The 15,544-nt window shown below is 29.2% G+C and overlaps 1 protein-coding gene across 3 annotated transcripts; it reads left to right on the top strand.

Annotated features, from left to right (window-relative positions):
- The first annotated feature begins 8,931 nt into the window (after positions 1–8,931).
- Positions 8,932–14,061, top strand: KAN2 (Homeodomain-like superfamily protein). Of its 3 annotated transcripts, NM_102957.4 has the most exons (6): positions 8,932–10,033; positions 10,130–10,206; positions 11,636–11,681; positions 11,813–11,957; positions 12,891–12,951; positions 13,670–14,061. In NM_102957.4, the coding sequence occupies exons 1-6, from the start codon at positions 9,322–9,324 to the stop codon at positions 13,793–13,795; spliced, it is 1,167 nt and encodes a 388-aa protein (NP_564392.1). In that variant the 5' UTR covers positions 8,932–9,321; the 3' UTR covers positions 13,796–14,061. The 3 variants fall into 3 exon arrangements, with proteins under 3 accessions (NP_564392.1, NP_001322280.1, NP_001322279.1); NM_001333001.1 differs by having other exon boundaries at positions 12,891–14,061; NM_001333002.1 differs by lacking the exon at positions 8,932–10,033 and having other exon boundaries at positions 10,104–10,206; positions 13,670–13,977.
- Positions 14,062–15,544: the final 1,483 nt, after the last annotated feature.

Genomic DNA, 15,544 nt, shown 5'->3' with positions numbered 1-15,544 from the left:
CTTGTTCTTTGGTTCCTCCATTTTTGGTGGATCTTCCTTTTTACTAGGGCTTACACTTAAACTTGTTTTATACCCCCAAATAGAAACAGAAAGTTGTTTAATGGGTCTATAAGCAAAACAACTAACTTTGAAAGTTTTTTACTGACACTAATTGGACTTCAGGGAGATGTGTTTAATTGTATATTTTTATATTACTTGAGTTTTAATAGGTTTTTAAGTATTTGATGATATTAGATGAAAAGAAGAAGAAGGAACTTACATTGATCATTTGCATTTGGTAGATTGATCATTTGCATTTCCAAAAAATTGATCATTTGCATTTCCAAAAAATTGATCATTTGCATTTGGTAGATTGTTTTTCTACTAGTTAAAATGTTTTAAAATAAATTATAAATGATGTTTTAATTTTAAAAACAAAAAAAAATAGTTTATGTGTAACAACCTTAAACATCAATTGATATGAGATAGAGAGAATAATAAACACATCAATTCAATCAAACCAAACCGGATAAAACTAGATTTCATTTATAATTTAGACATGTTTTATTCTTTAACATGATGCATGGACCTTTCTCAAGATTTTTATTTAGAGACGGATTTGGAGAGTTGGACTTTTCACTTAATTTTTATTTATGCACTTAATTTTACTTTTGTCGTGCAGCGGTAAAAATAATAGAAATCCGATTTTATAGACATGTAATCCTAAATACATGGACTCTTCTACAGCATTTATATATACAAAAAAAATGTAAACAATCATTTATAGAGTTTTTTTTTTAATGGATTTTATTGTTTGTCGAAATATTATACACTGTTTTCATTAAGACTTAATAGTTCCAAAAAATATTAGACAATATCTGAATATTTAACGGAGTTTAACCAACGACTACTTGTTTATTATATTTACATATGGGCAAAGAATATATAAAGACGATAGAACAAAATTTAAGAAGAAGAAGAATTCAGCAATGTTAATGGTTTTTGTCAATTATGCATGTATACTATTTAAATTAACTCGTTTTTGCTAATATCATATTTATATGAGTGGAGTGAGTGATTAGTAGTCTTTGAACAGATTTTGTAGGGCAATTAGAAGAAGAAAAAAACCTGTCTTTGCTCAAAGTCACTGGAAAGATTCATTTTGTTTCCCCTTTTAAAAAAAAAATCTATTTTGTTAAAAGCATAATTTACCTTTGAAACATTCGAGTAACAACGCATTTTCCACTTTGAAATCCACATATATTTATGGCTCCAAAAAGTAACATGAAAAAAAACGTAAATAATAAATTTGATAAAAGATTAATACAACCAGCATAATTCACTTACGTTAGATGATACCTTTTTCGTACTAACTTTCCAAAACCAGCATATATGTTTGATTTCGTATATACATGGTGATAAAATTGGAATGAAATTTTTTTTGATGTGATGAGTTTTCGTTGTGGAATTAGAAAATTGAATTCTTGTGAAACAAAGAGGGTTTTTTTTTTTCAACAAAACAATTTGATTTATTAAACGGAGTCATTACAAATAGGTAATATGCTCGTTGTCATGATATTTTTTCCCTCTTAATTTAACTAAGTTACTAATGTCATCAATATTTGGAAGAGAATCAATTCAATCGTCCACTAAATTTGTACTTTTGACACACTAATAAAAAAGAAATTCATCGTTTAGAATTTTCATATGTGAGGAATAATATTGATCTTAGAATAATATCTTGTAATCACCAATAAAGTATATATGCATTTTTTTTAAAGGTATACGTGCATATGTTATTACTAAATCATTAATTTGGAATAGAAAACTTACAATCCCATGGTGTTTTTATTTTATGTGTGGATAGTAACCGCAAGGCTTTTACATATTTAGGTACATTTAAGTTCAAAAACTCTAAAAATAGCACTTTGTTGGGTTAATGGAGTTGGACACATTCTCCTGTAAGAAATAACGGTTTTGCTCTCGATTTTCCTCTTCTTCTTTCTTCTTCTTACTTCTTCTTTGCTTCTTTCTCTTCTTAATTTTCCCAGAAATTTTCAGTTTCGTCTTTATTTTTTTTTGTTTTTTATCACACACCCAATAATAATAAAATCTATACCGTAAGGATAGTACAAAAGGAACCCAAACAAAATAATTAAACCCAATAAATCCCAATTAAATTCGTTTTGATGAGTAAAATCTAAACCCTACCGAGAATATAAGGAACCCAAATGCTTCAATCATAGACATATATTGAATCAATTATGAATTTTAATTAAGAATCTAAATTATTTTGAGAACTTTGGATAGGGAGTTACTTGGATAAACTTGATCCAAGGAGTTATTTGAATCCCTTAAAGATGACAACATCTTATCAACAGAGACGGCCTTTTCTTTCTCACCCAAACTCTTATCTCTCGTAACAATTAATTTGGGATTATTTTGGAAATTACACTTAAAAGTTGATCTTAATTTCATAAGAACCCTAATTGCAAAATCAAATTCGAATCCAGATACAAACCAACGACAAATTGCACTATTGATTTCTTTAAAGGAAAATGAAGATCATGGCTTGCTTGGAGTGTTGCATCTTATCTGTAACAATAGTGAAAATGGAGACAAAAGAGAGAGAAAAGGGGTAAAATGGTCATTCAAATGAGAAAAAAGTACCTAATCCTATGAGAATATTGAAAAATGATATGGGAGACAATGACACAAAGTTTTTTGTGACGATCCCATAATTGATCCTAGTAATCACTATTATATATCAAAACATAAACAAAGAACAAAAAAATCGATAACGTGTTGTAAGAAAGAAATTCCTGATGGTAACTCTATATATAACTTATAAGTTATAAGTTATAATAATACATTATGTTTTAACAATTCATGTATAACATTACATATTTGTAATTTTTGACTAACTTGTTTTCTAATTATTTTCTTCCATTTGGTTTTCCAAATCAACAATGATTTCAAAAAATTAATGGTTTGACTTTACATAGAAAACTACCATAATAAAATTACATAATAATTATTAGAAACTAATACATTTTTACTATATATATTTGTTAACTTAATTATTTCAATTTTGTAATTTTTTTGTTTCAAAATTTTATCACTTACGTTTACCTTTATAGCTGCAAATATCATGAGATATCTCTACTAAAATATCTTAAACATCTTTTATTAAAAAAACAAGTTTTTCTACGGCCAAAATCGTATAAAATTCATAGAAAACATATTTTTCTACCGTTTTTCTACGAAAATAATTTATAAAAAATATTTCTTAGGAAATCAATATTGATAGAAATTTCGTAGAAAATCTCCTACTAAAACTTTTCGTAGAAAATCTCGTAAAAATTTTTGTAGAAAAATGAAAGGTATTTTTTCACCATGTTCTTACCAAAAGATTCATAAGAGAATATTTTCTACTATTATCCTACCAAATCTCTCCTACTAATTTTCTACAACTATTTTGGTACCTATGATTTTCCTACGAACTAAATTAAAATTAAAATTAGTTAAATAATTTTAATATGTGAAATTAAATAATTCTTATTTTCGAAAGTAGGAAAATGATATCTGAATTGTTTTTACTAATTGGAAAAAAACCTGTGTAGTGTAGTTTGTTTTATCAGTAGTGAATTGAATATTTGCACTTCAATATTATGTTAAAGTTGTGTAGATTATAATTTTCTTGGGGGGAAAATGATAGCGATGCCTAACTTTTTTTTTCATCTAGGTAATAATTATGTTTTGTTTTTATAAGTTGGTTTTCTTTAAACCTTTTATCACAAGTCCTTTGTGAAAAAATATTGTGAGAAAAGTGTTGATGTGAAACAAAAGTTAAGTTACTAAACAATTATGCGGGAAGAAGAGAGGTATATGTATCATGATGTAGACAGATTAACCTAATCAAAGAATAATGTTTGGGAAAAGATATTCTCATTTACTTAAAATATTATTAAATGGATACCAAAATTCAAAATGCACATTTATAATTGTATAAATAAAATTAAAGAAAAATAATATTCCACCTGAAAAGAGCCACCATTCAATGGGAACAAAATCTTTTGTTGAATGTACTATAAAGGTTGAAATTCAAAGAACATTACCAGAATGTTTTTTTTTTGTGAGGTATGATCACACCAAAGAATGAAATCAATTATTTTATTTTATTTTGTATAAGATAGTATTACCTAACAACCATCTTGATAATTCCTTTATTCGAAGAAAAAATAAAATATATTTACATACATATGTGGCATAGTGGTTGAGGTAGTCTTAAACAGTTAAACTTGTTAAACAAATAGAAGGTTGTATATAGAAGATATCAGAGTTGTATTATTGTTTTATAAGTACCAAAAAATGTTGATAAAAATATTTCTTTAAATGATTCTTAGTAAACACACTCTAAGTTACCTGGTTTATATTTGAAAAGAAAAGAAAAATAGTTTTCGTAACTCTTACCAATCAAACTTTTTATAATTATCTATGATAGTCTACTTTATTTGTTGGTAATCATATTTTCAAATCTACATGGCTAAAATCTTTGTGTATATCAACGTACGTTGTTAGAAAATTCAAAAAACTGATATTTATCATGTGAACTTGCGAAAAAAAGATCAATGTATTGGAAACGTTGAATATAAATTGTTTTTTTCAATATTTAATCTAATTACAGCTAATGAATTGGAATAATTTGATATGAACAGTCGAGAGTTGAAGTTAGAAAATAAAAATAGTGTATGTTTGTTTTATTATTCCATATTCAAATATTTGAAAATATGAAAATTTGAATGGTTCGTAGTGGTAGTGGTACTTATATATCGAAATTTTATTTAAAAGCTATTTGCTTTTTCACAATCCACCAAAATATAAGTATAAAATGAATTAACGAATGTTGTGATTGAAATATCCTAAATATGCTTAAATAGTGAAATGATGGTATATTGACTATTGAATATTTAAAATTATACTTCCCAAACTATAATGGTTTGTTTGATATTGTCAATTGTCATCACCGTAAGTTTTAAAATGTTCGAGCTTCGATGTGAAGCACTTATCACGTCGGGAACTCTTGTCATAGAATTCACTAGAATCATATTTATTCATTAACTTAATTAATTCCTTGAGTTCATTCATACATCAATAACAACCCTTGATCTAAGCACCAAACAAATTTTGATAGAGGGCTCTCACTTGAATGCTCTGTTGATATATAGGACACACCACATCTTGTGACATAACTGTGACAAAGCCCAAGATGTGTGGTGTCCTAGTTATTTGAAAGAAAAAAAAAGAAAAACTAGAAATCAAATAATATGAAAATTATGGTCTTCTAGCATGTAGAGAATATTAAAGTGTGATTTTGGATGTTCGATGTTAGAAACATTCCTGTCTCCATACTGAGTTTCCTGTGTAAATGAAAGGGGTCAAATTGCTTCAGAAAAGGATTGAAGCTCCAAGAAGGTCAAAAGTTGAGCATTGGTGGTTTAACTTATAAACTAAAACCTAATGTGCATACATAATTTGATGTATGGTAAGTTCTATGTGACATAGATTGTGGTTTGTCTTCCATAATTGCAGGACGGCTCTGAAATTTTGGGGGCAAATGTAAAAACAGTTGACGTTATTTCCAATGATTTGGAAAATTTGAAGCTTTTTACTATAGAATTAATTAATTTGGAAGCCTGATTGCAAATAATTTGATGATGTAGATTTTAGAATATTTTGGACGCTCAAAACAAATGTTTCACTAACTTTGCTCAAAACCAACCCTACATAATCTTTTAGAAAGGTGATTCATCTATCGTATTTCTCATAAGTCATAACCTATGTTTTGTTGGTCATGGTGTTTGAGATCACCATTTTAAGTTCGTCTCCAGCTTAATGTTTTGTTAAAGATTTCGACGGGATGGTTACATACTTATTACAGTTGGATTGATATCCAAGGTCTCCTATAAATTTTTTATTGTTTTGTATTCAAATGTAGAAATTATATTTATATGTATGTATAGATTTATTTTCTATATTTTAAAAATTTATCATCATACAAGAGCCACAAGGTTAATAGACTTAAATAATGTGTGCTTTTCTAGACAAGTATCTAGTTATATACATCCTCGAAGCATGTGTGTGTTTTATTAGACCGTAGTTCTAATTGCCGCATTGACTATTCAATAGCCAAATCCGTACCTAACTTACCTATATATTCATGTAATACGACTCTATATACATATTCGCAATTTCACATGCACTACTAAAGTTTATTATTTTTGTAAGAATTTGATTCTCCGTAATGGTTGCTGCTGCCATTAATGTTTCATAATTTTAAAAGTGAGGGAGGTTCTGCCACATTTAATGTTGTGAGATTTCTAAGCTCTCTCTATTTGCTTTCGCCTAACGATTTTGTAAGTAAAACCACATAACAGACTAAATAATTACCACATAACAGACTAAATAATGTTGTGAGATTTCTAAGCTCTCTCTACTTACCACATAACAGACTAAATAATTAGTGCAGCTACAATCTTTTATTTATATATAAGACTCGCGACATTATTTAAAAAATAAATTTGATTCCAATTTTAAAATAAAATCAATACTATTAAACATGGTTTATGTCTCTCTAAAGTTCATTTAAACATGGTTCATAAAATAACATGAACTATCAAACATGCATATATGGTTCGATATTAAAAGTACACCGGTTTTTGGGTTTGTTGGGAACCCTACCCAAAATCAAGAATCTAATAGTAATAGTTTAATAATTTGTCATTAATGTAGAATGCTTATAGTAATATTGCTTTGATTAATCAAAATGAAAATCAGCTATAGAAACATCTTTGTGAATTTCAAGAAAATTAAGATCAAATGTCGTTTTCTTATGGAGATTTCTATTCCCTATGGAGGTATCTTGCCGATCTCTATGCCTAAGTCATCGGCACTACTAACCATTATGTCACGATGATTTAATATATGGGTTAAACTGAACACATCCCTTATTTTAATCTCTAGTAATAAATTTGCAGGTATCCTTCAAATAACTTTTCGACAATATTTTAGAGTCAATCAAATATTGAAGCATTCAAATTTTGTTATTCAATGAACCTCTCTTTTATTCCATGTAGTGAGTGATGTGATTATTGGTTTCTTCATACTTTTTTGTAAATCAATATAGCTAAATTACTATTGTTTAAAATTAGGCATTTGATTGGGTTTGGACTTTTTTCTTTAAATATTTTGATTGTCCTTTTGACAAAGAACAACAATATTGGCTGTAATTAGAAGGTTTCAATCCTTTTTGTATGACATGCTATTAAATTTGGTTTTATGAACATGATACAAATTTCTACTAATTAATTTGAAGTTTCGAATGTAAACTTCATTTGTATATAGTTTGATTGTTTTGCATGCATTTTGTCAAATGTGACACCAAACAAACAATTTTTTTTTTAATCGTCTATATTCTATAAAAGCATTTCCATCAGTGAGATACTCTTTGGATTTCTCAAAAAAAAAATAGTATTTTAATAAATATTAGTTATATAAATAGATTTTACTTATAAAATAAAATTTGATCAATGGAGAATAAACAAGTGTCTTCGTAGGTTTCTCATAGTTTCTCACTTGAGAGACTTTCTTCACTCTATTTTTTACTTTTTATTTATATTTATTTTTATATTAGGTAGTTTTTTAATGAGAAATTAAAATTTCAATTATAACGTGTTGAAGTAAATAATATAAAACACGTGTAATACATAATATTTGTTTCGGTAAATGACCATAATAATAAATCAATTGAATTATTTCATACATTATTAATATTTTAGATTTTCAATTCAGCAGTATTTAGTAATAAATGGATTGGTTCAAACACTGGTTTATACCGTATATATATATATATGAGACTTTGGAATCAGTTATTAATTGTACTCGAGTAATTCACATTGGTCGCTATCGTTCATTGAGATATTCACTGTAGCAGTTGCAGAGTTTATGTTGGACTTGATTTGAACATCACTCTGAGGAAACAGATTATTCAAAAAACATGTGGTAAGGGTTTTTAATCATTAAGGTATAATTCAAGGAAAAAAAACATAGGGAGAAGAGAAAAGTGATAATCATGTGAAAGAGAGTCATACAAGCTAAAATAAGCAAACTTTGTTTTGTTCCTCTTTTTTTCCTTTTTCTCACTCTCACTTTTCATCTTTTTCTTTGTTCCTACTTTTTAATATTTGTGATTTAACCTTTATTAAAATTTTATTCTTCTTTTTGGAATGAATATAGGGTGTATAAAAAGGAGAAATCAACCTTGGGTTTCAGTTAAAAGCAAAGGATAGAGAGCGTGTGGGATGCTAAAGATAAACCATTCCAAAGTTTTCACCTTTCTATTCTTCTTCATGTGATGAATATTTTACTTAATTTATGTTTAGAAAAAGACATTCGAAGGAATTTTCATATGAAAATCACTTTATTACAAAATGAACATTTCGACTTTTCTTAGAACTTCGTAGGTCACTAATTTGCTTAACCTCTTACGGCCATCGCTAAAGAAATGATTAGAACAAAATCAGAAAACCATATAGAAGTGCCTAACCTCAATTTAAGCAATCCACTAATTATGAGACCAATATATTTTTAAAAATTCCATTTATTCAAATTTATTGGTTATAGTGAAGAAACAAAAAAAAGGGAGTGAAAAGATAAAATAAAAGGTGGAATGTAGACTAAGAAAAGAACAATAAAAATGGTTTGAAAACACAAATAAAGGATTTACTTTTCTCCTCCAAAGAAAACAAAAGAGTGCAAAGAAAGAAAGAAAAAAGAAAGCCTTATTTACCATTTACCACTTTTGTTTTTTTATTTTCAATTTCTTTCTCTTTTCTCTTTTCATTTTCTTTATCCCTTTGCTTTTCTTCCCCCTTTCTTAACCTAAGTTCCTCTAGCCCCCCATGTCCACACAAACACCTTCTCTCTCCTCTCTCTCACACACACTCAAGTGTCATTTTCTCACATATACTTCACACAAAAGAAACAACCATTCACTACATACTACCTTGTCATTGATTTTCTCTCTCCCTCTATATCTCTCAAAAATCTTTGCAAAATCTTCTTAACCTCAAACAATATAAACAACATTCTCAACAAAACCCAGAAATCTCTTCCTCAAATCCTCAATACCCTTTTCTATTTTCCTCCCTATACCCTTAATAAAAAAGGATATCTTTCTCTTTTTATCTTCTTTGTCCTAATTCAAGAAAACAAGAACTAGGGTTCATCATCTGTGGAAACCGACTGAAGAATCTCTTCAAGAAGAAGTTAAAGGTCTCTTTCATGGAGCTGTTTCCTGCTCAGCCCGATTTATCCTTACAAATAAGTCCACCAAACAGTAAACCATCATCGACATGGCAGAGAAGAAGATCAACAACAGATCAAGAAGATCATGAAGAACTCGATTTAGGGTTTTGGAGAAGAGCTCTTGATTCAAGAACATCTTCTCTCGTCTCTAATTCCACCTCAAAAACAATCAATCATCCATTCCAAGACCTCTCGCTCTCTAACATCTCTCATCATCAACAACAACAACAACATCATCATCCACAACTTCTCCCTAATTGCAACAGCTCTAACATCTTGACCTCTTTCCAATTTCCGACACAGCAGCAACAACAACACTTACAAGGGTTTCTTGCTCACGACCTTAATACTCACTTAAGACCAATAAGAGGAATACCACTTTACCACAACCCTCCTCCACATCATCATCCTCACCGTCCGCCACCGCCATGTTTCCCTTTCGACCCGTCGTCTCTAATACCCTCTTCCTCCACTTCCTCGCCGGCTCTAACCGGAAACAACAATAGCTTTAATACTAGTAGCGTTAGTAACCCTAATTACCACAATCATCATCACCAGACTCTAAACAGAGCCAGATTCATGCCAAGATTCCCAGCTAAACGAAGCATGAGAGCTCCTAGGATGCGATGGACCACCACTCTTCATGCCCGGTTCGTTCACGCCGTTGAATTACTCGGTGGCCATGAAAGTATGTCCCTTTAACCTTAAAGCTTATCTCTTTTTTCCATTTCTTAATTACCCTTTTTAACTAAACATGTTTTTGTTTTATTCACTTGCTAATTAGGAGCAACACCTAAATCAGTTCTTGAGCTCATGGATGTCAAAGATCTAACCTTGGCTCATGTTAAGTCCCATTTACAGGTAAATTGATTAACAGTATTGTTACAAATTCATCCATATTAAGTACATAATTAGATGGGAAGAAAAAGATAAATGTACATAATAAGTATGTAATTAGTTAATAATAATAATCTTCTTCTCGGGTATCGATGCATTTGACTCGGTGACTTCCTTAAATCAGAGTTCCACTCGAGTCAGAAGAGATCGAATCTTGTTTTCTTCTGAACCTTCCTTTTTTTATTCTTATCTTAATTAAATCCAATTTTGCATACCAATAATGCATTCCTTGGTTGCGTTACAGACAAAAGAAAAATGCATATAAACATTCCATACATATTTTATACAACAAAAAAAAAAAAAAAAAAAAAAACATTTTTCAAAATCCTCTTCTTCGTTTCTTCGTGTTAGATCTGATGGTCCTCATAGATAGACGATAGACAGTCTTCTTTTTGCAAGTCTAAAAAAAAAATTTCGTCTTGGAAGAATAAACTTGTCCTGTTACAAGTAAACCAAAAATTACTCAATATTACTATTACTGACACACATAGAATAGAAAGGTAGAGAGAGAAATAGAGAGATGGGGAAATTACGTAAGTGATTGTGCTAATTATTAGAAAAACAAAAATCTCCTAAGAATATCAATCAAAACATTAGTACTTTTGGTTTCTTATCATCCATTGTTTCTTGGGTTATAAACCAAAATTTAGACTTTGTTTCTGCGTAATCATATGTTTTATATATTTATCATCTATTAAGGATTACCTGATTATAGTTTCTGTAATGTATATGTAGATATTGTATATGCCTATAAGAACACAAAATCTTAGGACAATCTAATTAGGGATTATTTCTTAGTTTAAATGAATATATAGGTAGTAGGATTTTTTTTTAATAATAATAAATATAGACAGAAAGGGAGAGTACAAGAAACACCATCATTTCTCAATGATGAAATGGTTTTGGTCTTACACAGAGTCACAGTGAGAGAGAGAGAGAGAGAGGGTTTATTAACTTAACCATGGTTCCACTTCTCCATATGTTGAATGGGCTAGAATTTAACCATGGTTAGACACATAAATTCATGCATGGGTACATGAAAATCGCAAACTTCATTAATAATGTCAATTAATGCTTCTGTGTCCGAACAGTTTTATATTTTTCTTCTCGTTTTTTTTTTTATCTTCCAATGTGTCTGTGCATATATAATTATATATATAGAATAAAAATGTGTGTGTATATATGTTTCTTATTTTGAAAATTGGTTGGTACTATTCAACTGTGTCGGAAGACAACAGTACAATGGTCTCCTTGCTTTGGTCTCTTCTTCCTTTTCCATATAATTCGATACATGCATCTCTCTAATCTTTATATACGGATTTAGACGAATTATCATTTACTTTGGTCTCTTCTTAATTATATATTGATGCACATTTTTTTTTTATAATATCAGATGTACAGAACAGTGAAGACAACCGACAAAGCAGCAGCTTCGTCAGGTTAGTGTTAGAGAAATAATTCAGATTCTTTATGGGTCAAATTATTGGATATATATGATTTAATAATTAATTGAAATGTGATTCTGATAGAACCCTAATTTGTTTTTTTCTTTCTTCTTAATGTTATTCAGGACAATCTGATGTCTATGAAAATGGATCATCAGGAGATAATAACTCAGACGACTGGATGTTCGATATGAATAGAAAATCGAGAGATAGCGAGGAATTGACGAATCCTCTAGAGAAATCAAATGGTCTATGGACCAATTCTTCCGGGTACGTACATATATGTACGGTCTATCTATACATACTTCCCTAGCTAGATATAGATGATTTTTCCATCGTTACTATATATAACTAACTATATGGAATGTGGAATCTCGCTAAGCATGTGCATGCTTCTATATCTATATTAGCGTAGTTAAGAACTGGGTAATGTTTATGTTTCTGCTTTGTAGTCCTGTTTTGTCTCTTTCTCAGCCACAAACCCAATAGATCCGAGTTGAGACAAAACACATGATGGGTTAATCATCATGTGTTGCTCTCTCTCCACAGTCACAACAACACACACACACACATATATATATATATATATATATAATGATCTTACTTATATATATTATGAATATGTCGAATTAGTGGAAGAAACTTTTCCCCAAATAAAAAGCTAATTTCCAAAGTGATTCATTACATGAAAATCTTAGTAAAATCCTAAAATTTGTATGCATAAATCTAATGTATATATATAAAGTGAGTTTATTTTCCTAACTTAACAATAACAAAACGAAAACAAAAATAGATATACTACTTTAGACTTCAAATTATCTAGAGATATTTAAGTAAATTAAAGCTCTTTTAAAATGGTTAACACATGAACAAATGGGCAAACACATGGACAGGAGGAAAAGATTGATTTCTCAACTTTATACTAAAATAAAGTAATATATATGTCAGACTATAATATTAAATCGTTATCAATTTTGCTTACGTTAAACAAACAGCCATGCCAGTCGACAGAGATAAAAATAACTTTGTTATTACCAAAAGGAAAACACTTTGTTTTCTTTCGTCTTGTAATTTCTTATCTTCCTTTTCACTTTCTTCCTCTTTTTGTTTATTTCTTTGGTTAGTTTATTTTCATTTATTCATTTATGTAAAGCGGATATCATAAATATATCTCATATAACAAACTTTTGTTTGCTTTTGCAGAGAAGCACGTTTGCATGGGAAGTTAATCGATAATGTTGCAGAAATTATGCTACCTTCTGAGGTACGATACATCCCTTTCTACAAATATAACTATATATACGCGAATATGTTTTGTGTGTAGCATATGAACTATTATCAATTTAGTTATGCATTGTCGAAATCATTTCATTGCTAAGTCACCCGAAATCCTAAAAAGGGCTGCCACAAAAAGGGCTTTCATTAAAGTTTGCTTTAGGAATTTTCAAAAGCAAAAGGTATTTTCGCTATTTAGACACTATTCGAAAAAAAAAAAAAAAAACTAATCTCATTGACATTGACCAGGATGAGTTTTTGTTTTGACCTTTGACACGCATATATTGTGACTTGTGAAAGCTTAAGCCGTGAGGTGCGGTTATCTATGTTTGGCTTATAAGCAAATATGGGCAAAAGCAAAACCATGGCAGCTTCCATTGAACAATAAGAAATATAATTATGTATATATATTTGTGTCAATGTCAAACATTAGTCCATAGGACAATAAATAGGGTAAGCTTACATCTAATTAGAACTAATGTCTTAATTATGGATGATACAATATCAACCTTAAACCCTAGTTAAATGTTGAGATCACTCTTACTTAATGTTGCGTGAATTTCTGCACTTAATATTTTATTTATAAATTATTTACATTCACATGCTGATATCATATACAAGTACATATAAAAAAATGCAAACCATTTATACAATAGAAAATTTAGCTAGTTGGTTAATGATTTCTTTTTGGGGTTTAATTTCAACAGAAGGAACTAGATGGAAAGTGCTCAAGTTATGAGAGAATATCATCAGAAGAGATGAGCTCATCAAGCATCTCGGGAACAAGCCCTTTCAAGCCAAATCTTGAGTTTACTCTGGGTCGATCTCACTAAATTTATTGTTGTAGCTAGGTAGTAATTAATTAGTATCAATTAACTTATATTTTGGCTACTGACTAGTTTCGATATTCATATCAATTGAATAAGTTTTTTTTTTTTTTTAGCTTAAAATCTTAATGTCCTATCTTGGTCTTGGAACTTTGACACACACTGTTCTTTTTCCTTCTCTATTGAGAAGAGCTAGTGAAAGAATCAACTATTAGAGGCACAATAAATGTTCAGTACTCTTTGGTTGAACTTTTATTTTACAATCTGATAATAAAGATATATAAATATAGATAAAGATTTGCCAAAAAAAAATATATATAGATAAAGAATAATAATAGAGAAAAAGGAAAGACGTAAAAGAGAAAGAAAAAAAAGTAGAAAGAAAAAAAGAAAAGAGAGAAAAAGGTGTAAAAGAAAGAATGACAAAAGAGGACATGAATGAAAGAAAGCAAACATATTAAAGGAATGGGTAAAGTTGTAAGAAGAATATCTACTTTTTTTATACAAAAAGAAATGTTAATCAGTTTTGTTAAGAAAAGAAATGGACGTGAATGATAGATAATATATGATTAATGATTACCTTTATGATTGGCCTTAAGGTTTTAGAGTAGGTAGAAAGCATATGAACTGTCTATCACCATAAGCTTTTCGAAAAGATAATTAACTTATACAATAAAGCAAACCATATCTCTTTATTCTCGTAAAACAAATCTTGTATATGTTTTTAGGTCCAAAGTATAAATTTTGGGACTTGTTCTTGAAATATACTATATGGACGACGTACCACAAAAGTTCATTGAATATATGATAGGGAAAAAGTAAAAGACATTAAAGAGAAAAATAGAATAATTCTAATGTATAAGGTAGATTCCCACCAAAGAATATTTAGTTCATTGCTTTCACTTAGGTTTTTGATGTTTCCTTAGTCGTCAACACTCTATTCTCAGCATTTTGTCTTCCTCGAGCACACATAATTATATTAAGCATGACGATTGCCATCCATATGCGACAGTGAAAATGACCAACACCTAGCTGAGTAAATAGAGATAAAATAATTGCTAAATTGATATGGTGTTAGATTTGAATTGACGGTAGACGTTTGTTTTCAAAGTTTTCATTATCTAAATAAAGTTTACTATGTGTAATTTTATCATTTCGATACAAATACTAAAATTGGAAATAGAAATTCCATAGTTAAATATTCAAACAAAACTAAAATGATGATGATTTGTGCCTATATATTTTATATTTTGGGCTCCTTATATGTTTTTCACTCACTGATATTCGAAAATATATATGACTAATTTAAGTCTAGGTTAATTGGATAATAATATTATTTTGGTTGATATAAATTTTATTAGAAAATAATATTTACAAAGAGTAAAGAGCGTTTCTGTTATTTTTTAAAAAGAGTAAAAAAGCACTTTTCAACAAAATTAAATGGAAAATTTATGTTTTTCATACAACTAGACCGAAAATGTTTAACATTTGCATCCTGCAATAAAGATATCAGGTTGGTTTGGTTAGGACAACTAAGTCATGTTCAAAAGAATGATCGAATACTGGGTTAATTTGTTTTTAAAAGTTTTGGGCTAATCGAATAGACTGAGAAAATAATAATTGAATCGAACTTCAAACTAGGAGAAATCTGATCGAATGATAGACTAAGTTTAAATTTGATAGATGATCGGAGAACAAGTCATCAAAGAAAGGTTTTGAAAACTTGGCCAAGTGAGGATTGTATCAGAGCTCAAT

The sequence above is a fragment of the Arabidopsis thaliana genome, assembly GCF_000001735.4.
Source record: "Arabidopsis thaliana chromosome 1 sequence".
NCBI lineage: Eukaryota > Viridiplantae > Streptophyta > Magnoliopsida > Brassicales > Brassicaceae > Arabidopsis > Arabidopsis thaliana.
This window is presented reverse-complemented; position numbering and strand designations above follow the sequence as displayed.

Bases quoted from the DNA above. Each gene is read 5' to 3' on its own strand.
- KAN2 (NM_102957.4), top strand. From the start codon at position 9,322: ATGGAGCTGTTTCCTGCTCAGCCCGATTTATCCTTACAAATAAGTCCA. The intron at 10,034-10,129 runs GTATGTCCCTTT...CTTGCTAATTAG, and splicing joins ATTACTCGGTGGCCATGAAA to GAGCAACACCTAAATCAGTT. The intron at 11,682-11,812 runs GTTAGTGTTAGA...AATGTTATTCAG, and splicing joins CAAAGCAGCAGCTTCGTCAG to GACAATCTGATGTCTATGAA.